The sequence below is a fragment of the Elephas maximus genome, chromosome 1 (assembly GCF_024166365.1).
Source record: "Elephas maximus indicus isolate mEleMax1 chromosome 1, mEleMax1 primary haplotype, whole genome shotgun sequence".
Classification (NCBI taxonomy): domain Eukaryota; kingdom Metazoa; phylum Chordata; class Mammalia; order Proboscidea; family Elephantidae; genus Elephas; species Elephas maximus.
This window is the reverse complement of record NC_064819.1, coordinates 118,972,569-118,999,219: the sequence shown is the minus strand read 5'-3', so window position 1 is coordinate 118,999,219 and position 26,651 is coordinate 118,972,569. Positions and strand designations below refer to the sequence as shown.

The 26,651-nt window shown below is 41.3% G+C and overlaps 1 protein-coding gene across 2 annotated transcripts in view; it reads left to right on the top strand.

The window, feature by feature from the left end:
* The first annotated feature begins 6,746 nt into the window (after positions 1–6,746).
* The window catches only part of GCLC (glutamate-cysteine ligase catalytic subunit), a 51,165-nt gene continuing 31,260 nt past the window's right edge, over positions 6,747–26,651 (top strand). For both annotated transcript variants that reach the window (XM_049894576.1, XM_049894571.1), the window contains exon 1: positions 6,747–7,377. In XM_049894576.1, the coding sequence (XP_049750533.1) occupies positions 7,228–7,377 (150 nt within the window). In that variant the 5' untranslated portion in view covers positions 6,747–7,227. The remainder of the gene's footprint in view (positions 7,378–26,651) is intronic.

The window sequence follows — 26,651 nt, the reverse complement described above, 5'->3', positions numbered from 1 at the left end:
AGTATCATCATTTTTAGTAAATCATATTACCTAATGATCCTAAAAGCAGTAGTCAGTTTTACCTCTGTGGATTTACCCTAAGGTTCATACCCAGCAAAGATTTTCCTTTAAAAAGAAATCATCTGTTTAGGGTCTTCTAGCTACCTAAAAGCCAGTTGCCATTGAGTTGATTCTGGCTTACGGTGACCCCAAGTGTGTCAGAGTAGAACTGTGCTCCACAGGGTTTTCAATGACTAGTTTTTGGAAGTAGATCACTAGGCCTTTCTTCCAAGGTGCCACTTGGTGGACCTAAACCTCCAATCTTTCAGTTAGCAGCTGAGCACGTTAACTGTTTGCACCACCCAGGGACTCCATATATTAAGGGAACCTCTGTTTAATGCAGACAGTAGGTCAGATGAGGGTACCGCCAGGAAAGGCTTTGTGAGGAGGAGGTGGGGTGAGCCTAGGCAGAGTCAAACCATCACCCAAAAGAGGGACAGTGACCTCACCACCTGCCACAAGCCAGCGACTCCTCTTCTTGGAGAAGAAGGTCATCTCCTGGCCAGCTTTCCTTTTGTATTGGTTCTTAAAAGTAGTTGGCTGAGGACATTTTTTTTTTAATTAGTAAATAATAGGGAAAAGGAAAAGAAACTATCTGCTAAACGTCAACTCTTGAAGGTCTGGGATTGCCATGAAATACACACTAATCAATGTCCACTGCCAAGTACTGTCAGAGCTGGAGCAATGCTGATGTGCTCTAATCCCAGCTCAATCTTCTTCTAGTGGGGTGACTTCTAAGTAAGTCAAGTAACTTCTGGGTCTCAGTTTCCATCCCTGTAACATAACCCTACTTCACAGGTTTTATCATAAGAATCAAATGAGATAATGTATGCAAAAGCTACACTGTACCACACAAACGTGAGCTATTATTGTGATCGTTCTTTGAGTCCAGTTTTTAGAAGTCAAATTCTATAAGGAAATTAAATCTGTAATACTGTACCAAGGTTATCTATTATAAATTTATGCATAACAAATTTTAAATGTTTCGAAGATTAAATAAGACAATGTTAGTGGTAAAGCATAAGGTGCAGCATAGGTATATGATAAATGTTGGTTCCTTCATCCCATTCCTCTCCCTTCCCTCTGTCAAAGCATTCCATAAGCCCTAAAAGTCAATTCAGACTTGTCTTAGTTACCTAGTGCTGCTCTAACACAAACACCACATGCATTCCTCTTTCTTTCTACAGCCCCACTTTGAGGTAACTACCTGAGATCATACTGCAGGAGTGAGATTTGCTTTAAAATAATGGGTGAGGTTAATAACTGAAAAGTGATGAAAAGTGATGAAGCTGGGTAATGGGCACATGAAGAGTATTTACAATATTTCTCTCTACTTTTATGTTTGTTTGAGAGTGTCCATGATAAAAAGTGGCATTATCTTTTTCTTTTACCATACTCCACTGAGAAGAATGAGCGTATTGGACTCAGCTATCACCCTATCACAACACATCTATCTTGGTATCCTTGTCTCCTTCCTTAGCATCACACAGGAAGGCACCGATACTATTACGTGTGTTCTGGATCCCATCAGGTCATGTCTCCTGAGAGACCCTGCTCCTGAAGACATCCTTTCTCTCTACCAAATCTTTCATCTCACTCCCTGTTGATTCGTCCCCATCTTCCTTTAGCACACTCATGCTTCTTCATCTTAAAAACAGCCCTTCACTTGACTGCACTGTCCTTTTGCAACTTTACATTTTTCATATTTTTAAAAAACCTGCATGAACTAAAAAGTGGCTTAATGAAAACAAGTTCAAAAACATTATTTGCTTTTTTGACTTAAAGTCTGGCTTTTTTCAACTAATTTGTGAAAGAAGTATAATTTTATCATCAGAGAATATTTATGCTGGAAGGGATACTTCATTCTTCCAGGCTCTCATTTGAATAGGTGAAGAGGCAGGGGTCCCAGACAATAAAAACAACTTTGCCTAGATTGAACCTGCAGGTTACCTTCTAAAGTGAGATGAAAACCCAGGTCTTTTAGCTACTGCTTGTCTCCTGAATATGATCAAATAAAATTCCAAGTATAATTCAAACGCGGGAAGAAAATCCCTCTGCATCCTTTGTATTTTTCCCAGCAGAGTACCATATAGACTTAAGAAAGAACTGCATTTCTTCCTACCAGTTGCCGCTGAGTCACAGATCACCAGGCCTTTTTCCTAAGGCGCCTCTGGGTAGGTTCCAACTGCCAATCTTTCACTTATTAGTCAAGCCTTAACCGATTATGCCACACAGGGACTCCTGTATTTCTTTTTACCAGTTAAGAAATTAAAAGAAAAAAACAACAGGCATGCCAGAGGGGGCAGTGGTAGCTCACTGACAGAATTCACACCTTCCATGACAGAGGCCTTGTTCCATTTCTTTCAATATGCCTCATGCACAGCCACCACCTGTCCCTGGAGCCTTGCATGCTGCTATGATGCTGGGCAGGTTTCAGCTGGGCTTCCAGGCCAGCCTAAGACAGACTAAGAAGAAAGGCCTGATCATCTACTTCCGAAACACCAACCAGTGAACATCCTACAGATCACATCTGTCCATGGGCTGCCATGAGCTGGGGCACTCCACTGCAGCTAACAAGGCAAACCAGAGGGGTTTGGGGTGTGTGCAGCGAGAAGGAAGGCTGTAGTGGAGGTGGTTATCAATTCCCAGAAGTGTCCCACCGAAAGGAGCCATCAGCTTCACTCAGGCAGTGTGGTGTAACACAAAGTGCACAGGCTTTGAAGTCACACTGCAGGACAAATCCCAGAGAAACCACTACCTGTTATTTAACCTTAGAAAACCTCAGTTGACTTATGTATAAAACGTAGCAACCAGCTGCCTGTAGTAACGAAGGAGGCAGCAAAGGCGGGGTAGCGATCCTCCCAAGGAGGCTTAAACCTAGATGTGTCTCTCTCAGAGTCCCCTAGGGACAGCCCCTCAGCCTTCCTCATTTGATCTTTGCAACGCTCGGCCCCGCTCTCCGGGGTAAATGGAGACCGCAGGGAAGTGACATTTCTCTTCCCTACCGGGAAGCCTCAAAACCAACATATCTGACAAGGCTACTGCAACACCAACAGGAGTCCAAGGCTCGAGACGTGGACCTATACTTTGCCCCCGAAGCAGGGTTCCCGGGGTTGACCTACAGCCAGGAGCCCGCACAAAGTGCTGAGTCACGGGGAGGCGGGCCCGACGCAGTCACATGGTGGGGGCTGTATCACAACAAGTGCGCGGCGTGCAGCGCCCAGGCCCGCGCCCTTCCTCCCGCGACGGACCTGCCCTCCGAGCATGCTCAGCTCGGGCGCGCGAACGCAAGGCATCCCCAGTTGCCAGGCTCCACAGTCCGAGTTTTCCGGGCCGCCCTGGAGGCGGGGCTTACAGCGGTCCCGGGTGCCGACAGGCGAGGTTGCAGTACCTGGAGCGCCTCTAGGCAAGCGTGGATTGGGGCCTGCAGAGCGAGTACTTACTTTTTCTGCGGAAGAAATGACCAGAGAATCCTTTGTCCATGGCGTTAGGGAGACCTGATTCTGCCAGATATGGGCGTCAAGTTTCACCTTCAGCAATCGTTTAGCCCTAATTGACTGTCCTCTAGAAACTTACTCCCAAAGCTGGAAACCCAGTCGGAGGGTGCAGTCTGCAGAATGAAATTGGGAAGTAGACTCACAAATTCAAAACACCGTTAAATACAGTGGAAATGACTGTTGTTGAATATTATTTCTTTTGACCCTTGTTATCGTTGCTGTTTTCCTTGTAGCAAAAGTCGCTAAAATGCATGGCTTAAATTTGACGTGACTGTCGGGTAGTGCCACTATGCCTGCACCCGACTGGGATTGTCCAGAGTCCAGGGGCAGTCGCTTGAGTTGCTGGTTCAGAGTTTGGGGGTAGAGAGGGAAAGGCTCCCTTCTGTGAGTGTGAATCAGAATCTGGAGCAAAGTAACTTAAAAAAAAATTAAGTGTTAAATTTTACAATGTTCACTACCACGTAGGGCTTTTGCTAGACTGGAATTTAGTCTACGACTGAAACGCCCATGCACCCGTTTCTCACTAAAATGAAGCAGACGCTTTCAAGAGACCAGCCTCATGGTATTGTTAAGGAAATATAGCAGGCGTACGGGAAAAGTGTACACTTTGTAAAGTATAAGGATCTACACCAGCGCTGTTGAATAAAATAGAATGTGAGCGATATATATCATCTTAAGTTTTCCAGTAGCTGCTTTTAAAACCTGAAAAGAAATAGGTGAATTCATTTAAATAACAACTTATTTAACCCAACGTATATTTAAAATATAAGCATGCAATCCAAAGTAAAATTATTAATGAGCTATTTATATTATTTTTTCATACTAAGTCTTCAAAATCTTGCAGGCATATTACACTCATAGGACATCTCAATATGGACACTAAATTTTCATTGGAAACACTATCTATATTACAATTTCATAAAATTTACAGTTGACAAAGCAGATTCATATACCCAATTTGTTCCAAATTTACTTAAAAGTTTTCCGATAACTGAATGGAATGTCAATCATGACATTTAAATTGACTAAAATGAAATAAAGCTAAAAATTCAGTTTCTCTGTCATGTTAGCAACATTTCAAGTGCTCAACAGTGGCTGATGACTACCACCCTAACAGTGCAGGTCTATATAAACATGAGGTGTGATTATTAGAATAACGAAATTGTCCTTTGGCTGCCTTGCTTGCTAGTGAAACAATAACCATCATGTCTCCACCCAACTACCTGCTTTCCACAGGGAAGCTAACATTTATTAAGTTCCTACTGTACACCAAGTACTTTTCTAGGACTGAAGGTACCAAACACGTAAATCATCTCTACCCCAGAGAAACTTACTATCTAGTTTGGAGATGTGTTTTAAATATTCTATCACAATGTTCGGAGCCCTAGTGGCATAGTGGCTAAGAGCTTGGCTGCTAACCAAAAGGTCAGCAGTTCAAATCCACCAGCTGCTCCTTGGAAGTCCTATGGGGCAGTTCTACTCTGACCTATATAGGGTTGATATGAGTTGGAATCAACTCAACAGCACACAACAACAACAATCACAATGTACAAATGATGGGTGGAGGCATGTATAAATGCAACTTGAACACCAAACCCAAAACCCACTGCCATTGAGTCGATTCTGACTCATAGCGACCCTATAGGAGAGAGTAGAACTGCCCAATGAGTTTCCAAGGAGAGCCTGGTGGATTTGAACTGCCCACCTCTTGGTTAGCAGGCACAGTACTTAACCACTATGCCACCAGGGTTTCCAAGTTGGATACAGAGAGGGGTAAATGGGACTTAAAGGATGAATAGGAGTATGTTAGGTGGAGAATTGCAGGCAGACAAAATGGTGTGTCAGGGCAGAAAGCCTGAACCACACAGGTTTGGTGGGGAGGGTATGACCTACTCGGAGCAGTAGCTGAGGCTGTTGAGGCCGGCTTCGGACAAATTAGAAATGGCTTTGTGTGTCAAGCCAACAGGCTTGGTTTTTATCCTGTCTGAGCACTGAGGACTGAAATGTCTCCTGAGCTTCAAATCCCACTCCCACTCCCCTCCACACACACATACACACAACCCACTGTGGAAATGACAGCCAGACCTGTGGAAATCACGGCCAAGTCCTGTGACAGGTACACTCAGTACAGAGGGTGTAGGGAAAGAGACTCCCACTATCATATGTTCATTCAGCAATTAATAAGTGCTTGCTAAATGTTGACCCTGTAGTGTGAGGAAAAGAGGCACAAGAAGGACAACTGTCTAACCTCGGTACCTGTATGATCTCACCGCTGTCACTTTTCCCCTGGCCTGCCATGTCATCATTCTGTCAACGTATATTTATTGGACAATTATTTGGGGGCAAGGTATGTCCTTCCTTCTTTTCCCTACCAGGATAGGGCCAACCCTAGTTGTTCTTGCTATCTTCTGCCCCCATGGTAAGAGTCCACAAGAACATCATGAGTACCACTTTCATCATTAAATGGATGAAACTTAAGCTTAGATGGAGGATAAATTTTTGGAAGTGGTTCCTTCAAATGGTCCACCTTGATATGTTGACAAAGTCCCTTTTGTTGCAACGGTTGGGATATGCAACATCCAGAAAGCACATGCCATCAAGTAGTTAAAGAACACACACATCGTTATAATTATACATGTCTAAACACTTGGAGACAAATTGATTCCTCTTAATAACCGGGTTAATTTATCCAGTATCTATTGTGTGCACATGGGCCTTGTGCACATCCTTACAACGTTAATCTCATTTCATATAATGGGGAAATAACTTGCCCAACGTCGCACAATCAATATGTGTTGGAGCCAGGAGTTGAACAGGTGTTTCATTTGACTCAGTTTAATATTTTTCTCACCCTACCCTTTTGCTTTCACCACGGTTTTATACATGTGAAGCTCTTCTCACCTAAAAAATAACGTGGTGAATTCTTCGGTCAATCTTTCTTCCCCAACCTGCAGTTTATATTGGATTAAAAAAAATTTTGATTAGGGAAAAAGAATTCTTACACATCGTATTTCCTTAAAGTGAGGCCGACCTCACTCCCCCGCCCCCCTCCCGACCCCGCCCTAACCACTCCTGCGCACGCCCCCTCCGCAGCCCCCTTTGAAGTCCCTCCAGGGCGCTCAGCCACGCCTCCTCCCCTGCACCGCCTCCCTTCCCCGCCCCGCGTCCGTGGCCTATAAAATCCGGAGCGACGGATCGCACCGGGAGCGGCGAGCGACCGAGCGGAGAGGCGGACTGGGCATGCTCCGCGGCGGCGCAGGTTTTGGTCACAAGTAGGAAGAAGCCAGTGCACGACACCGGTACAGAGAAGCGGGAGCCGCTGCCGCAGCGCGACCGTGGGATCCGTCGCCGCCACCTGGGAGCAGGAGCAGAGCGGGAGACGGCGCAGGCCAAGGACGAGGCCGCCGGGACAGGAGCCTCCCAGCCTGTCCTCCAGTCTTCTGCATCTGTGTCCGCGCGGTGCGCCGGACCCCTGGGTCCGTCACCTGGGCGGCGGGGAGTCCCGCGCCAGGGACCAGGAGCGGACGAGACCCTTCCTCCATCGGCTGCGGCCCGAGGGCGCCTCCACGGGACGGAACAGCCTCTGCCGTCATCTCCTACGAGTGGCTGAGTGTCCGGCGAGCGACCGGCGCCCCGCGCCCGGAACGAGCAGCAGCGGTCAGAGGAGGAGGAGGAGGAGGAAGGGGCGGCCATGGGGCTGCTGTCCCAAGGCTCGCCTCTGAGCTGGGAGGAGACCAAGCGCCACGCGGACCACGTGCGGCGGCACGGGATCCTCCAGTTTCTGCACATCTACCACGCCGTCAAGGACCGGCACAAGGACGTACTCAAGTGGGGCGATGAGGTGAGCGTCCGCGGCCCCCGCCCCGTCCGGAGCCCCTGCCACCAGTCCACCCCGCGCCGCCTTTGTTCGTCGAGGCCTGGGCCACCTCCCCCGGGCCCTAAGTCTGCCCGCGTCCCGCACGGCTCCCCGAGGGTCCCCGGCGCTTCCCGGTGCCGGGCGCGCAGCCCCTGTCCTCGCCCGGCCTTGTGGAGGGTCAGACCTCCCTCCCTTTCTCCCTTATTCATTCATTCATTTGGGTCTTCTTTGGTTGACAAATGTGAATTGGGCGCTGGGAGGGCGTAAGCATGAAAAAGTGACATTTGGTGCTGGAGTAGTTTTCAGGCTGGTTCATCTGCCGGCCGTCTTTTGCAATTCATCCTCGTGTTCCAAAACTCGCTTTTGCGATTAACATAAAAGGGGCTAAGTTGTCCTAGAAGGCTCATTGCTGGTTAGGAATCAGGTGTTCAGGATGTTCGCTTCTGCCCCACCTGATCCGGGTGTCTTCCTCTTAAACCTCTCCAAATTCTTCTCGTCACTCCTACACATACGCACACACACACTATAGGTATAAATTGAAGTATGGTTTCAGTTTTCCTAAAGGAGTGGGTGAGGAGAGGGAGCTTTCCTGATTCTGTTTAATCCTAAATGGGAACGCTTAGAGCTTCAAAATCGGGATTTATTAGTGCCTTTCCGTGGCGTAGTTCTTGGCGTCTGAACTTTAAAAAAAACATCATTTCCACATGTGTACATCCTTGAGGTGAAATGTCTCCGGATTCTCAGTATGTTGGAACTGTTGTTAATTGGAATGGTCTGGAAAGCATCGTCTCCTGTTAAATTTAAAGTTTTGTTTACCAAAGCTTTTTGTGCCCTCCCCTCCCGTTTTAAAAAGTCACATGTGTTTGTATTGCCAAACTTAACCCATTGACTTCCAGGCAATTCCGACTAACAGCAACCCTATGGGATAGAATAGAACTGTCCCATGGGGTTTTCAAGGTTGTAATCTTTATGGAAACAGATTGCCACTTCTTTCTCCCTCCCAGTGGCTGATGGGTTCAAACCACCCAGCCTTTCAGTTAGCAGCCTAGTGCTTAACCACGGTGCCATCAGAGCTCCTTCACAAGTGTGTAGAGTGTAGGTAATTAAGTGATTTCTTGGGAAGTGCTTGCTGCCACTGGTGTAAGTAATTCTACTGGTGAGCATTGTGATCACTCTGTGATCAAGGTGCTACACCTGTGCAGAATATCTTCTCGGAAAAAGTTTTTTCTTTCTAAGATTGGTAGATAGTTCTGCCTTCTACAGCTGCAGGACTTGTGCTGTTTTAAATTGTTAGATGCTGTCCAGTCAGTTCCAACTCACAGCGACCCTATGTACAGCAGAACAAAACACTGCCTAGTGCTGTCATCCTCAGAGTCATTGCTATGTTTGAGCCCGTTATTGCAGCCACTGTGTCAGTCCATCTCGTTGAGGGTCTTCCTCTTTTTCCCTGACCCTCTACTTTCTCAAGCATGATGTCCTTCTCCAGGGATTGGTCCTTCCTGATAACATGTACAAAGTATGTGAGATCAAGTCTCACCATCCGTGCTGCTGGCTGTACTTCTTCCAAGACAGATTTGTTCATTCTTCTGGCAGTCCATGGTATAGTCAGTATTCTTCACCAACACCATAATTCAAAGACATCAATTCTTCGGTCTACCTTATTCATTGTCCAGCTTTTTCCATGCATATGAGACAATTGAAAATGCCATGGCTTCTATCAGGCACACTGTAGTAGTCCTCAAAGTGACATCTTTGCTTTTTAACACTTTAAAGAGGTCTTTTGCAGCAGATTTGCCCAATGCAATATGTCCTTTGATTTCTTGACTGCTGCTTCCATGGATATTGATTGTGGATCCAAATAAAATGAAATCTTTGACTACTTCAATCTTTTCTCTGTTTATCATGGTGTTGTTTATTGGTCCAGTTGTGAGGATTTTTATTTTCTTTATGTTGAGGTGTACTTCATACTGAAGGCTGTGATCCTTGGTAAGTGCTTCCAGTCCTCTTCTTTTCAGCAAGCAAGGCTGTGTCATCTACATATCACAGATTGTTAGTCTTTCTCCAGTCCTGATGCCCTGTTCTTCATATAGTCCAGCTTCTTGGCTTATTTGCCCAGCATACAGATTAAGTATGATGAAAGGATACAACCGTGACATACACCCTTTCTGATTTTAAACCATGCAGTATCCCCTTGTTCTATTTGGTCTGTGTAGAGGTTCTGCATGAGCACAATTAAGGGTTCTGGAATTCCCATTCTTTGCAATATTACCCATAGTTTATGTTTTTAAATTAGAAAAGTATAATTACTAGTAAATCTCCATTCCTGAAATAAGTGGTTTGTCACAATAGTTTGGACAGAAAAGGGTGATGTGTTTGGTGATGATTTCTCAGTTTTAGTTTAACTAAACTTAAGTTCATTGTTTCTTCAAACATCTGAAATTTTATATATTCATTTGTATATTGTCTGTCACTCACAAAAATGTAAGCCCCTGAGGGGCAGGGGTATTTGTACCTTTCTTTTTTTTTTAATAGCTTACTATTCCTCCTTTTCCCTCCAGCCATTAGGCACTACTAATCTACTTTTGTCTCTACGCATTTCCCTATTTTAGATAAGTAAGATCGTAAAATATTTGTTCTTTTGTGCTTAGCTTATTTCGCTTAGCGTAATATTTTCAAAGTTCATCCATGTCCTAGCATATATCAGAATTTCATTTCTCTTTATGGCTGTATGTATATATCATATTTTCTTTATTCATCCATTGATGGACTCAGTAGTTTCTACCTTTTGGCTGTTGTGAATAGTGCAGCTGTAAATATTGGTGTACAAGTATCTGCGTTTCTGCTTTCAATTCTTTCAGGTATATAACTAGCAATGGAATTGGTGAATCATATAGTAATTCTAAGCTTAACTTTTGGAGGAATTGCCAAACTTTTCCACAGCAACTGCACCATTTACATACCTACTAGCAATAGATAAATGTTTAAATTTTTCAACATCTTTGCCAAAACTTATTTTCCATTGGCTGTTGTGCATCTTTTTTACCCCTTTCACTAGAACCTAGACTAGTGCCTGGTACAGGAGACATCAAGCAAGTACTCATGGAATGATGAAATGAGTGAACTGCTGTTTAAGTAAAAAAAAAAAAAAGTATATATATATATATACTTTTTTTTTTTTTTTACTGTTTAACTAATAATTAGCCCTGCTAGAGAATTAAAAGTTAGAATTTCATTTGTGCCTGTTTCGATATTTAACTAGGTCTGCCTAAAAAAACAAAAACAAAGGCAGTTAACGTCTTCAGTAGTAATTGTCCGAGACCCTGCTATAGGGTTGCTGTGAGTCGGAACTCTACGGCAGTGGGTTTGGTTTTTTGGTTTTACCGTCATCGGGAGACTTGGCCGCACAGTGGGAACACAGCAACTTACTGTAGAGACGGCTCCTACCTCCCCTGCAGGCCTCCTCCTATCCATCTTTGGCCCATTTGCTGTATTCACACAGGATTCTCCAGGATTCCTTATTCTTTCTTCCTCTTTAAAAATGTTTTCCTCCATTTCTCCTATTGGTAAAAAGGGCATTTTAGTGATATAAAAATTACCCATTTTATTTAAGTGACTTTTCTATTTGTTAAGTAAACTGAAGTGGGTAAGAGATGAAGAATAGGACCTTGGAGTATGTACTGTCCCCAATTTTAGCAGACTGTGGCAGAGAGGGTTACTAATAGGTTTAGGCCTTTTTCCCTTTCTTAAAGGGGAATGGAGAAGAGTGGCGATAATGCAGACTTGTATTACGCTTCTCAAGGGGAAAATTGGACCTGTCATTTCATTCAAGTAACAGCCCTCCTTGAAAACACCATACTGATCATATCTGTTGAGTATTCGACTCCTGCGTTGTTCAAGACCTTCGTAAGTTGGCTGGACTAGCAAGTTGGCTGAACTAGTGCTGCTCTTACATTAAAACGTGTTAAAGATGTTCTCTGAAAAGTGCGTCAGTAACTATTGAGAATGGATCTTTAAATTTCTTGTGACAGATATTTGGTGTCATAAATGAAATACAAAGCTATAAATTGATTTTTCTAAGCTTGATTTAAGGGATGCTTCTTCTGTTTCAGCACCATTTTACTTTTTATGATCTGTCCTCCCTATCCTCCTAGGTTTTTTTTTTTCTTTCTAAAGTCTGCCCTCCCCTTTACTATTTTTCCATCAACAAATCAATGTCCTGTAGAGTGAGGCATTACTGTTTAACAAAAACCACAGATAGAAAAGTTATCTTGGATTTAAAAAAAAACCTATTGTTTTAAATTCAGGTTCAAGTGTGTCCTTGGGTGAAGTATAGAATTTTCAAGAAGGATAACATATTCCTCCTGGAAGTGTTTATAATCTAGTTGGAAATAAGCACCGGACACAACGGGAAGAATTCAGGTTATAGATACTGCCCAGTTAGTTACAAAAAAAGCTCCACTCATCTCTTCCTCTGGAATGGCCCTGGTCTCTCCTCCAGGGTTCTCAGGCCCATCCTTGACCTGTGAGATGCGTGGTCTTTTTCTCATTGTGTACTGGTACCTCTGCATCCAGAATGGGTAGATAGAAGGTGTGATCTCGAGGGGAGGGGGAGTCCCTCTCACACATAAATATTTGCCAGTGCCTGTAACTATTGCTCCAGCATCACGTCAAAGTAATCACCCTTTTATGTTACTGAGCATTGTTTTTTGAACTGCAGTTGGTGATTCATTAGTGTGTTGAGAAATGGATTTAGAAGATTCCAATCAGGAGTTTTAAAAAAACCTGAAATGAATTAGAATGAAGAGTATCAGTTCATGTTCATAGTAAGAATTTTAAGTAGAAACTTTTGAGTTATTTATTTGAGATGGTGTGTATTAAGTCTCATGTAAATTATTTCTTACTGTGTGTTGCAGTCAAAAGGAGTTTGAAAGCCACAATCTTAGATTTATCATGGAAGGCTTCCTTGATGAGGTGAGCCTGGTGAAGACAGAGAGAGAGAACTCAAGGGTTAGCGCTAATCCTTGTAGTAGTGGGAATTTACTGTTGCACGTACTGAATAGAAGTCTGAAGATAGGTCTGGAGGGCAGCGAACAAGCTTGTATGTATGCCAAAGCCTTGGGAAATAGCTGAGAAAGGTGGCTGAACAGATAAAAGTAGAGAAGGGTGTGGTGGGTGGTGTGACCCCTGGAGATCAAGGATGGCCTTGTTAGACAGTAGTGTTTTAGAAATGGTATGTTGGACCGTGTATGCTAGTGTGATACTGAAATACTGTTTTTCCTGGGAAGTTCTGGTGTTGCATTTACAGGGCCATGAACTTAAGTTAAAAAAGAAAGAATGAGCCTTGAGACTATGGTCATAGGTATACTTGGAAGGAGACCCTGCCACTTTAGAAAGGTTAAGCCCTACTTTCTAGAACAGTATTTATCTCTTTTGCACCAGAAAGAACTCTAGATTTGGAGTTTGACTTGTGTTCTAGTCCAAGGCCTGCCAAACTTGTCATGTGATCTCAAGCCTATTTCTTCATTTGGAAAACGGGGGTTGGATTCTTTCTGATCCCTTCTAGCTTTTACAATTTGAGTCCATAAGATTATTAATCATGTGCATATTTTAAACGAGAAAATGTTGCTCTTTGAAGTTCACCTGGAGATAATCTTTAGTCTGCTGAGTAAGGAAAAGGCTGCCACCAATCACTATGGTAGAAATGGATTGTGTTATAAAGCAAGTGTACACTGGGTTTTTGAAACTCAGAAGAGTTTTCCTGTGAGCGCTTTATAAATAGGTAGATTCCCAGATCAACCTACAGATGCCTTTTTGCCCTTAATATGACAGACAGGTCCTATCCCTACCCACCATTTATTATTATGTTGTTTCTGTGGGAAAATAGAAGTTCTAACTCTTACGTGCCAGGAAAATAGCTCATTTTGCCCCAGGGCTGCAGGGGGGCATGTGAGATGGATGTTCCCAGGTGCTCTTTTGCCTACTAAGCATTTTGTATAAACAAAAAAGAAAGCACTTCTCACTTGACAGCTCACACACAACTCTTCAGGTACAGGTTTTGTTTATAACTTGGGATGCACGCACTAAAAGACATATCTAGGAAATCTGTGACGTAAATGGAATGATAAATGTGACTCTTTATTTTTTTTCCATGTAATTACTCCAGTGTTAGCTACTTACCAGGCCTTTTCAGCTAGCAGAGACACTATCAGAATTGAAATCTGCCTGACTCCAGGTACATTTCTTAGACATATTATGCTAGGGGTTGGTCGATTTGGATTATTTACAATGTATGAGATTTCATCAAATCTCCTTTTGCAGAGTTCAAACTGTACAGGTTATAGAGGTGTCAGAAAACAACATTTAAAAGCAGATTAAAAAAAAAAGTATAATTAAAAAATTTTTTTTTAATTCAGGGCAGTAGTTCTCAAAGGCAAGAAGGTAAATTGTCCCCTAGTTTGCATAAGAGTTCATGTGAACTTTGAGAGGAAAACACAGTGTGCTTTTAATACTCGAGTGTGTTCTTACGCATAAAACCAGTAAAACTGAGATGGGATTTAATAAGGACTAGTGTTTCATCTATTGAGTTTAAACTACAAATTCATCTGTGCTAGATTAAGAATGCTTAAATGACTATTTAGAAAACTCATAGCTTGTTAATAAATAAGCTTGTGACTCTATAACAAAAATGATATAGTTTTGAGCAGTAAATCTAGAATGAACAAAAGCATAGGCATTTAAGTCTAATTGAAGGTTCAGTGTAGCTTTGGATAAATTGCTTAATCTCGCTTAACCTCAGTTTCGTGATCTGTAAAATGGAGATAATAGCACCTTCCTTTTTATGGGTATTAAGATGGTGTGAGATGTTAGAGAAATGGTTTGCACAGTACCTAGCCTTTTAAGTAAAAGCTCATAAGTGGTAGCTTAAAATGTTTTTCTTGGAAATTGTAAAATATCCAGTATATCTCATTTAAAGAGCCTCTTTGGGAATGAGGAGGCATTCCATGTATGAGGGATTTTATCCCAATTAACTGATATTTGCCCATTCAGATGTAATTATGTCTTGTCAGGTTAATAATTTTTTATTGTATTTCTAGATTATGTTTCTAAAATGTACTGTATGAAACTGGCTTTTTAAAATATTGAGCAGGATTTAATTATTTCTTGATAGTACTTCTAAAGAGTTGGGTTTCTTATCATTCATTGTATATTCTCTGATGCGAAAAAAGGCAAAATTTTGCATCTGTCTTAAAAAAAAAACTTTTTTATTTTTTCTCTTCAGCTGTCCCTGTGGACATTGGTTCAACAGCATTTATTGATCTTTGTTTAAAGTGCAGTGGTGAAATCAAGGAAAAAAGAGTGAGACGTGGTTGGAACCGTTTGGTGTCCCCCCAGCACACACACACTTTCTCTCTCACACTCAACTCTCTCTCTCTCACACTCTCTCTCACCTTTTTTACCAAGAGGTTCCTTTTGAAGGCTAGGAAACCGGGTACTTGATCCTATATCTATCTGTATGTTAGGAGATGAGGCTGAGAATTTAAGCTTGGCTTAAGTGTCGGCTTGACTGCTGCTTCTGGTGCTTATTTAATTTTTTTTTTTCTCTTTTTTATGTGTGTATGTGGTTTTAGGTAGATTTTCTTTTTAAGCCAGTTTCATTGGATTTTAATTCACATACAATAATTTGCATCCATTGTAAGTGTATAGTTCAATGATTTTTAACAAGTACAACCAAGTTTTTGCCACCATAGTCAAGATATAAAACATTTCCATCACCTCTCAGAATTTCCTTTGTGCCTTTTGCAGTTGTGCGTGTGTGTGTGTTGTATTGATTTTGTTTGAGACTTAAAATCAAGTCAAGCTAGGGTTGGAATTTCTGTAAGTCTGATTTTTATCTTTGTCACACCTTAAACGACTGATGCATCTGTAGAGCTAGAAGTGGGTGTCCTGAGGGCATCAGGAACAGGTCAGGGAGCCCCCAAACTCTGCAGCTGGGACTGACGTTCTAGGCACAAGAACAGTGTAATAAAGATGACAGAGTGAGGGAGATCATTGGATGATGTGTGAGGGCTATGCACTTGGTGTCATAAATGCAGTGACTAGGTATGACCAGTTCGTTTAGTTCTAGATAGAGGTTTTGTTACAGAAAGCATGAGGAAAGTAGAGGGGAAGAAGGTTTATACCTGATTCCCCTTGAAAAATGTTTCTGGACTAGGCATGATTTCACCAACTCATTATTCTAACTCTGCTATCTCACTGTAGAAGCCTTCGTGGGAAGACTAGAAGTATTCTAGTCTAGAAATGGTATTAGCAAATGTACTCACTAGTTCTGTGTGTGTAGTTCCACTATAAAGTATAAAAAAAAAACCCATTGCTGTCGAGTCGATTCCGACTCATAGCAACTCTATCAGACAGAGTAGAACCTTCCCATAGGGTTTCCAAGGAGTGCCTGGTGGATTTGAACTGCCGACCCCTTAATTAGCAGCCATAGCTCTTAACCACTACGCCACCAGGGTTATGGGGTCACTATGAGTCGGAATCCACTTAACGACCACGGGTTTGGTTTTATAAAGTATAAACCTAGGTTAAATTCAGTAAGACTTCATATCTTGAGAAAAGATGTCAGAATATTGAGCTTCTAACATCAGACTTTGTGCTTCTTAAAATTTTTTTTAGATACTCAAGGCATGTATGTGGGTCATTACTGATGTTTCCCTTACTATTGGATGGACCATATCCTAAATAAGCTTCCTAACCAAGGCTTGTTTTTTTTTTTTTTTTTCATTTTAACAGCTTTATGGAGGTATAGTTGACACAGTAAGCCCTGGTGGCACAGTGGTTAAAGCACTCAACTGTGCAGTTCGAACCCACCAGCCACTCTGTGGGAAAAAGATGTGGCCGTCTGCTTCCGTAAAGATTTACAGCCTTGGAAACCCTATGGGGCAGTTGTACTTTGTCCTATAGGGTCGCTGTGAGTCAGAATCGACTCGATGGCAGTGGGTTTGGTTTTTGGTTTTGGAAACTGCACATAAAAGTGTGCAATTTTTTTAAATAATTTTTATTGTGCTTTAAGTGAAAGTTTACAAATCAAGTCAGTCTCTCACATATAAACTTATATACACCTTACTACATACTCCCACTTACTCTCCCCCTAATGAGTCAGCCCGCTCCCTCCTTCCAGTCTCTCCTTTTGTGACCGTTCTGCCAGTTTCCAACCCCCTCTACCCTCCCATCTCCCCTCTAGACAGGAGATGCCAACATAGTCTCAAGTGTCCACCTGATACAAGTAGCTCACTCCTCATCGGCATCTCTCTCCAACCCGTTGTCCAGTCCAATCCATGTCTGATGAGTTGTCTTCGGGAATGGTTCCTGTCCTGGGCCAACGGAAGGTTTGGGGACCATGACCGCCGGGATTCTTCTAGTCTTAGACCATTAAGTCTGATCTTTCTATGAGAATTTGGGGTCTGCATCCCACTGTTCTCCTGCTCCCTCAAGGGTTCTCTGTTGTGCTCCCTGTCAGGGCAGTCATCGGTTGTGGCTGGGCACCATCTAGTTCTTCTGGTCTCAGGATGATGTAAGTCTCTAGTTCATGTAGCCCTTTCTGTCTCTTGGGATCATAATTATCTTGTGACCTTGGTGTTCTTCATTCTCCTTTGATCCAGGTGGGTTGAGACTCACTGATGCATCTTAGATGGCCGCTTGTTAGCATTTAAGACCCCAGACGCCGAAGTGTGTAATTTTTCATAAGTGTTGATGTATGTATGCACCAGGGAAACTGTCACCACAGTCAGGATAATGAACAGATCCATCATCTCTGAAAATATCCTCGTGCCCCTTGGTGTTCTCCTCCTTTCCTCTTCCCACCCCTCCCCCGGAAATCACTGATCTGCTTTCTGTCACTGTGGCTTAGTTTGCATTTCCTAGATTTTTATATCTAGGGAATCATACAGTATCTATTTTTTTTTTTTTTGGTCTGGCTTTTTCACTGCAGAAATTCTTTGAGACTCATCCATGTTGCTGCATGTATCAGTAGTTTGTTCCCTTTAATTACCGAGTAGCATTCATTACATGGATGTATATATACCACAGTTGGTTTATCAGATCACCGTTTCAATTCTATCCAGTTTGGGGGCTCTTAAAAATAAAATGCTATGAACATTATTATACAAGTCACTGTATGGACTTATGTTTTCATTTCTTTTGGTTTGGGGTAGGTTTTTAAGCCAATTTCATTGGATTATAATTTACATACAGTAATTTGCATCCATTTTAAGTGTACAGTTTAGTGACTTTTAACAAATATGTACGAGGTATTTGCCACCATAGTCAAGATATAAAACATAATTTAATAATTTGTTAAGTAATAATTTCTTTTGATTATTATCTAGAAACAATGTATGTTTATGGAAACCTTGGTGTTTTACTGGTTAAGAGCTACAGCTGCTAATGAAAAGGTTGGCAATTTGAATCCACCAGGTGCTTCTTGAAAACCCTATGATGCATTTCTTCTCCGTACTGTAGGGTCCCTATGAGTTGTAATCAACCCTACAGCAATGGGTTTGGGGTTTTTTTGTTTGTATGTTTTGGTGTATATATAACTATTTAACAAAACTACCAAACTTCTGCAAAGTGGTTGTATCATTTTAAATCCCCACCAGTAGTGTATGCAAGTGCCCCTTCTTCCACATCCTTCCCAACACTTCATTGTATTTTTAATTTGCATTTCCCTAAAGACCAGTGATACTCGTATCTTTTCATGTTCTTATTTGTAACCCATATAATTTTTTGTGTGAAGTGTCTGTTCAAATGATTTGCCCATTTGGGTTGTTTGTTTTCTTACTGGGTTTTGAGAGTTCTTTATATGCTCTGGATGTAACATATCAGAGGTATGCTTTGCTGATATTTCCCCTCCCAGTATTTGGCTTGTCTTTTCATTCTTTTAATCATGTCTTTTGAAGGACAGAAGTTATTATTTTGATGAAGTCCAGTTCATTTGGTTTTTTGTGTTTTGTTTTTATGTGTCATGCTTTTGGTGGCATTATCTAAGAAATCTTTGCCTAACCCAAGGTCACAAAGGTTTTCTATATTTTCTCTAGAACTTTCATAATTTTAAGTTTTGCACTTAGGTCTTTGGTACATTTTGAGTTATTTTTGTATATAATAGTGTGAGGTATGAATTAAGGTTCCTTGTTTTTTTGTTGTTGTTCGTTTTGCATATTGCTTCAGCATCTTTTGTTGAAAAGATTATTCTTTCTCCATTGCCAAAGATAGACTGCTTCTTTCAGAAGCAGATCCCCAGGCCTGTCTTCCAAGGTGCCTCTGGAAGAGTTTGAACTGCCAGCCTTTCGACTAGCAGTCAAGCGTTTAACCGTTTGCGCCACCCATCCCATTGCCGTTGAGTTGATTCCAACTCATAGCAACCCAGGGACTCCTTTTTTGCCAAATACTAGTTGTTTATATATGTGTGGTTTTATTTTTGGATTATCTGTAATGTTCCATTGATCTATTTATCTATCTTTTGATTGCTATACTTTTATAATAAATTGTAAGACCAGGTAGTGTTAGTTCTCCAACTTTGTTCTTTTTTAACTTGTTTTGACTCTTCAAGGTCCTTTGAATTTCCACCTGATTTTAGAATCAGTTTGGAAATTTCTACAAAAAAAAATTGATGGGATTTCGATTGGGATTGCATTGAATCTATAGATCAATTTGGGGAAAAATGACGTCTGTAACAGTATTCAGTCTTCCGACTCAAGAACAGGTGTATCTCTCCACTTATTTAGGTCTTCAGTTTTTTTCAGCCATGTTTTATAGTTTTTAATGTACAAGTCTTCCATATCTTTTGTCATATTTATTCCTGTTTCATTTTTTTTATTCTATTGTAAATGGTATTTTCAATTTCAAATTCTTAATTATTCATTGCTGTAATACAGAAGTACAATTGATTTTTGTATATTGACCTTATATTTTGCAACTTTACAAAACTCAACTTTTTGAACATATGGAATACAGTTAAATAATAACTTTTAATGTCTTTGCTAATTCTACCACTTTTGTCATTTCAGGTCAGGTTCAACTGATTTTTTAATCTTTATTATAAGTCATGTTTCCCTGTTTCTCTTTGCATACCTGGTAATCTTTGATTAGATGTCAGACATTGTGAATTTTACCTTGTTGATTGCACGTGCAATAAAACCTGCGAGAGCTGAAACTTATGTAAGACAAAAACCTATAAGAGAAGAATTCCAAGTATTTTTTACTAATACAGAGCAATAGAAAAGTGGTGACTGCATCTTGTCAAAGACGGATAACTTACGAGACCTGGAAAAATAAGGCAGTCCTGTTTTTTTTTTTTTTTTTTTTTTTTGTAGAGCTCTGGCTCTCACAGGCTTCACTGTATGCATATTCTTGAGCTTTTTTCTGCACTGTATCTTCAGCTGTGCCTGGCAAAACTCTTTAAGGGCTTTCTTTCCATGATGGATGATTTTTCAGTTAAGGAATACTTATAGAATACCTCCTACGTATTGAACACTTCCTATCTAGGTCGTGGGATTGAAGAGAGAAACCAATAATTAAGAGAGAATCTCTCTGCCCTTGGAAAGCTCCAAAGGGAACCATACTTAGAGAGCCTGGGGACCTAGCAAATGGGGGGACCTTCTAGTAGGATCTTGAAGGAAATGTTGAGGAGGCAAGAAAAGGGCATGTACAAATGTGAGATTACGAAAGTGCCCCAAGTTGCAGGAGTGCAGCTTTTTGTGACTGGAACATAGGACCAGAGCAGGGAATGGCTAGAGGTTGAGGCTAGAAAGGCAGGTTGGGTTCAGGTTGTTAAGGTCCATTATAATAGGCCATGTGGGGAGACATGGCATGGTAAACCCAGAAATGGGAAAATGAATTTCTTCTAGATGTCTCCCATTTGGAGAAAAAAAAAAAGCAATTGAAAAGGCCATGGCTTGGGTCAGGCACACCGTAGTCCTTAAAGTGACATCTTTGCTTTTTAACACTTTAAAGAGGTCTTTTGCAGCAGATTTGCCCAGTGCAATATGTCATTTGATTTCTTGACTGCTGCATCCATGGTTGTTGTTTGTGGATTCAGGTGAAATGAAATTACTTGGCTACTTCAGTATTTTCTCTGTTTATCACGATGTTGCTTATTGGCCTAGTTGTGAGGATTTTTGTTTTCTTTATGTTGAAGTGTAATCCTTACTGAAAGCTGTAGTCTTTCGTCTTCATCAGTAAGCGCTTCAAGTCCTCTTTGCTTTGGGCAAGCAAGGTTGTGTCGTCTGCATATCGCAAGTTGTTAATGAGTCTTCTAGGGTCTTTCAAATCTTGATTATAATATTTAGAAAGAAACAGACTTGAATTGGGATAGCATTCAAGTTTGGAGTCAATTAGGCAGTATCTCAGTGGCTACTAAGTTATCACTGTTGTGTAGTAAAAACGGTAGTGAATTGAGTATATTAGAATGACGGCCCTGGATCTCTACTTAAAGGTTGGGTTTCTGAGATAATGTTGAAGAGGATGAAGGAGCATGTAATAACCTTAGACTTCTAATCAGAAGAGCTAATTTTTTATATACCTTTATAGATTCTGGAAAACTTGGTTATCTAGATTGGCATATCCTCAGAGGGTTCAGGTAGCTAAAGTTTTACTCTGTGTGGACACGTTTAAAGAACTTTCTGTATTTTTAGGTTTTTTTGTCTGTTGTGGTCAGGATTTGGTGAGTTAAACTTATTTCTACAGTAAGATCTCACAGAACTCCAAAAACAGATGTTTCTAATTACATAAATGTTCGCACAGACCCAGTGTTTCTTCTCTTCTCCCCCTAGATTTTTTTTTTTTTTGTAATTCCTTTGGAGTCATTTAATTATTTTTGAACTGGATGTGATTTGGCAGAATTTACCTCTCCCTCCAAAAAAAATGAAGGCCAGAGACTCCATGACCCTTTTCCTGGAAGATAGTAAGAATCTGGGCTATGAGTCTACTCCATTTGGATTAAGTACAGGTCACATTTTTTTTAAAGTCTAGCTTGTAAAGTATGCTCTGAGAATGGTAAGCCTCAGATGAACCAAAAGGTTTTTTGGTGTGCTTCTTTCGCTTCCCTCTCTAAATGTACATGTTTACACAAAACCAAAAAAACCAAACCCATTGACATTACGTCAATTCCAACTTGTAGTGACCCTATATCAGGTATTTAATAGCTCTAGTAGTGGTTAAGTGCTAGTAGGCTGGCAGTTTGAACCCACCAGCTGCTTCAGGGGAGAAAGATGTGGCAGTCTGCTCCCGTAAAGAATAGAGCCTTGGAAGCCCTGTGGAACAGTTCTACTCTGTCCTTTAGGGTTGATATGAGTGGGAATTGACCTTATGGCAGTGGGTTTGGTTTTTTTTTTTTTTTTTGGCCTGGTTATCATCTAGCGTACTTTTTGACTGACAGACGTACCTGTGCTAAGCATGGTAGTACTCTCCAACGTGACCATGAGGCTGGTTGCTATGTTAATCTGTATCTAGGGATCATGATCTCTTGGCCCTACTATTCAAATAGAGGAAGAACTAGGAAGTAAAAGTCCCCTGAGCACAAAGTTCGTGTACTTTACTCCTAGAAGTGCGTCTCTAGCTCTACCCAGAGATTACTTTACCCAATTCCTGCAAGCTTAGTCACGTGGTTTCTCAGCTCAGGATGAACTATGAGAAATTGATTGAGGCAGAAATTAGACACACCAGTCAGGAGGGCAACTGTGAAAAGTAGATCAGACTCTTAGGCGAGGCCTAGAATTTGCCTCTGAGGGCCTTGCTGTGTTATAACTCTAGTTTAAAAAAAAAAAAAAAGAAAGAAATTGATGATGACGTCTGAAGCCTTAATAAAAAAGTGAGTATGTTTACTAGCTTCCTATTGAGAGCAGAAGAGCATGTAAGCAATTTTATAAAGATTCCTACCATATATACATAAAATTTTTTAAGAAGTCATTTGCTTAAAAGGAATAAACTTCAGCTAACAAGACAAATTCACTTGACTAAAGTTACTTTCCTGGCAATTTAGAGTAAGCATTGTGTTGTATTTGGTGAGAGTAAAAGAAAAATGGATGATCACACTAAGAGAATTCTGGAGAAGTTTCATTATAGAAACAGTACTTTAGAACCAGAAAGGACATTTGCTTTTTCCTTATTTGACACACGATGAAACAAAGGCTCAGACTAACGCAAATTCTGAATGGCTAGAATTGTGCCACAGTGGGAAGGGAGAGAAATTTAAGACCCATGAGGGCAGGGTAATCACAATCACATTGTGCAACTCCAGGAGGCGCTAATGTGGGTGACACCCCCTGGTGGTAGTGATAGGAAGGGGGGTTACAGTGTTAGAGTGGGTCCGCAGAGGTCTCTCTGGGGAGCTGACACATGACTTGAGGTCCACCAGAACCAGCTGTTTAAGGGCTGAGGTAAAATCTTCCGAGGCAGAAGGAACAAAAGGGCAAAGGCCCTGAGAAAATGGTCATTGGAGGCACGGAAAGGCCCAGTGTGGCTGCAACATGGCAGGGAGTAAGGGTTGAAATGAAGGAAGCAGAGGTCTGAAGATAGGCCAGTGGTCTTGGTGGAGGATGTTGGATTTTTTGCTGTGTGTGAGCCATTTAGGAGTTGTGAGAAGGGGAGTCACTTGATCTGCTGGTGAAGGAACCCAGGTCTATCTAATTGCATGAGGCAGTGTTCTACACCAGTAGCTTTCAGTTTTGACAAAGAGTGATGGTACCTAAAACAAATGCTGTGTGAAACAATATTTTCGTGAGATAGTATTTCCTTTCCCATTAACGACATGTTGTGTTATTTCCATTGTATTCTAAGCTTTTTTTTTGTAATGTTGATTAAACCCCTGTATTATTGCCCCAGAGCTAGAAAATAACATTTGAAGGGTGTTGGTGGTATTAGGTGTCTTCCAGTCGGCTCCGACTCATAGCGACCCTGCGTACAACACAATGAAACATTGCCCAGCCCTTCTCCATCCTCACAATCCTTGCTAATGCTCGAACCCATTGTTGCAGCCACTGTGTGTCTTCCTCATTTTTGCTCTACTTTACCAAGCATAATGCCTCCAGGGACTGGTCCCTCCTGGTAAAGTATCCCAAGTATGTGAGAGGAAGTCTCACCATCCTTGTTTCCAACGAGCACTTTGGCGCTATTTCTTCCAAGACAGACTTGCTTTCTTCTGGCAGTGTGTGTGCTTTTATGTAATCCTTCCCAGTAGCCCCATGAGGGTAGATACTACCTCCATTTTACTATTGAATAACTGAAGCACAAAGAATTTATTTACCAAGATTCAAACTGATTGACTCCAAAGCCTGTGCTCCTAGCTGCTCCCCTACATGCTGCCTCCCAAATAGGCAAGAGGAAAAGAACTCTGACAGTTTTAGTAGACTCCAAGCGGAGAGGAGATTGAGACTAGGAAAGGAAAAAACAAATAGCTTCTTTTTTTTTTTTTAATGAAAATGTGAATATATCTTAGAGCCAGAAACACATACTTAAGTGTTTTCATCACCAGATGGCCAGTAATTTCTTTTCTAGTAAAATGCAAACACTCTTTCCAAACGACACCATTGAATATGCTTGGTAAATTTCTCTAGTCTGCAGAACAAATGATAACAAAGTTTAGTAATGTGACCGAATGGCCTTCCCAGCTAATAATCTTCTGCTGGCAGGCAAACCCTGCAAAAGGGCAGAGGCAGGACAAACCCTTGATATGAAAATCAAGCTGACCTCACTTGGTAGCTATGCAGCCCAGGGTCACCCTCATCCCAGGGCAGCAGGTTGGGGCGAGAATCAGAGCCTGAAGTCTGTAGCTTTGATTTCTTTTTGAGATTTTGATCCTTCAACTGGAATTTCAAATATAGCCAGGAAGGAGTTTATAGTAACAAGAATCTAAATCTTCCTTGTCCCATCTAAAACACATTAGAATTCCTCTCTTGGTGGAACCTGCCCTAACATCCAGTGGCACTGTTCCTGAGCAAAGCCGTGATGCTTCTTTTGTAAGATGTGATTATGAAAGAGCGAGTTATCTGTGTGCGGATTCTTTTGGTGGTGCAGTATTAACTGGGCAATCTTTAACTATTGTCACCCTATCACTGTCACTTTCAAGTTACAATGCCTCAGTTTTAGCATTAGTTCTTCCTTAGCCTCTTTAGAAAGCACTTTTTTCCACCTCTTTGTTGGATGGGTTAGTATGACACCAGTTCCTAACAACTAAAACCTTAGTTTTCTCATATTTCTCATAGGTAGTCCCTGTATTTAGGGCAGCCCGACTTATAAACATACCTTACGAGTGAATGTGCTTGCTTTCTTGCTTGCTCAGCTCTAGCAGTCCTACATCAGGCATCTCGCTGGATGTCACCCATGGAAGCTGGGTATATGCTCTAGCAGTAGACCTATGCCTATGTGAAAGCCCTAGGCTCTTCTGCACCTGGCGTGATCCGCCACAGAGATTCTTGATCATCTTCAACCCTGAGGTGCCCTGGCTCCCTTGCAGCTCTGCCCATTGCAGAACACTTGGCCCAAAGCAGCTTCTATCTTGTCAGTCATGTGGTGACTAGGACCCATGGGGGAACATATGAGTGCCTTTGTTATATTGGTGGCCACTGCAGACATCACTCTTGTAACGTGACTCAGTGCACCACCTTTTCTAAGGTTAATTTGTTTGAGAAGACTGGGTTCTGGTAGACTTGGTTCAGAAATAGATAAGAATGCCTTAGTCTTTATTATTCAGAAAATTAAAACTATGCCTGAAGTGTAGTGGTATGATTTAACATAAAACCCAGCCACAATAAAATCAGAAGCCCAAAATTAATATTATGCTATCTATATGATATAAGAGAGTAGGTCTTTGTGCCAACAGTAATGAATTAGTGCATCTGGTTAAAATTTCAGAGTTGTGGTTTTTCTTGAACTTCAGTCCAATGCTGCCTAATACAACTTTTTGCAATAATGAAAATGTTCTGTTCAGCATTGTCCAATGGTATAGCTACTGGGTACATGTGGCTAATGGGACTAGGGAACTGATTTTTTTATTTAACTTACTTCTTAAATTTAAATAGCCACATGTGGCTAGTGGCTAGCATAATGAGCAACGCAGTTTTATTCTTTAGTGAATATTGTCATCCCCCTGCCTTTACAAATTCACCAATTTTCCCTGACTTCCCTATTTTCTTTCTTTTAACGTCTTGAAATTTTTCACTGAGGTTTCATATCACTTAATCTAGACATGTGAAGAATTCGTTTTCTCTGTGTGGGCCAAGATAATGATTCAAAGAAGTTATTCTACCTAATCATCAAATCATATAGGAAATTCATTGATCTTATGCAGTGTTAAAATAGAGATTAATGTATTACAAGTAAAAAGCAACCTGCTCTGTAAGCTGAAATCTAGATCCCAAGAGACCAGGCCAGGGTGAGGCCACATTTATTTTGGTTTCTAAAAGTTAAACTTCTCCTAGAGTGCATCACATGTAATCTGTGGTATGAAATGACATTTTGAAAGTAAGGGAGGGAAAGCCCATTTTCTCAAAATATATCAGATGTGATAAGAATTTGATAGTAACTTTAGACTAACCTACTAAAACATTTCTTTTTTGAGCCGTGAGGTAGTTTAATATCACACATCAACAGTTACCAGTTTAACATGCACCATGTACGTGACTATACAAAAGCACACATGTTAGTTTCTACTTCGTACTTACTTTTCCCCAAGAGGTGTTCAAACATTGCCCTGTAAAACAGAGTGGTTTTGCTATTTATAATGCCATCATTAGATGAGTCTTACCATGAGTCCCCCTTAAATCGTATTTGGAGTCAAATTTAATTACATCTGTATTAGAATTTCTTATTCAACTTTACCCATTATTTTAATTCAGTTGCTTTTTTTGGTCTTATCATTCAGGTATTCCATACTTAACTATGGGTGACTTAAAAAATAAGTAAAACAATGGCCCTGCGTCACCATGGTTTCTGTGTCTCTCCACGTTTGTATATGGAGCCAGATATGGAAAGAGATGGTTGAGAGTGGTCTCTAGAGACAGGCTGCCCAGCTGTGTGCCACTGGGCAAATTATCTTTAAAAAAGGGACTTGCACTGCATTTCTCTCCGTGGGTGGTTATAAAAACTAAATAGTGCAGGTAAACCACTTAGAACAGTGCTTGTATATGCTCAACAAATATTGGTCACTAATATTTCTCTGTGTAGGAAAACAGTCTTCTTAACAGAAGGTATAGTCCCTGACCTTAAGC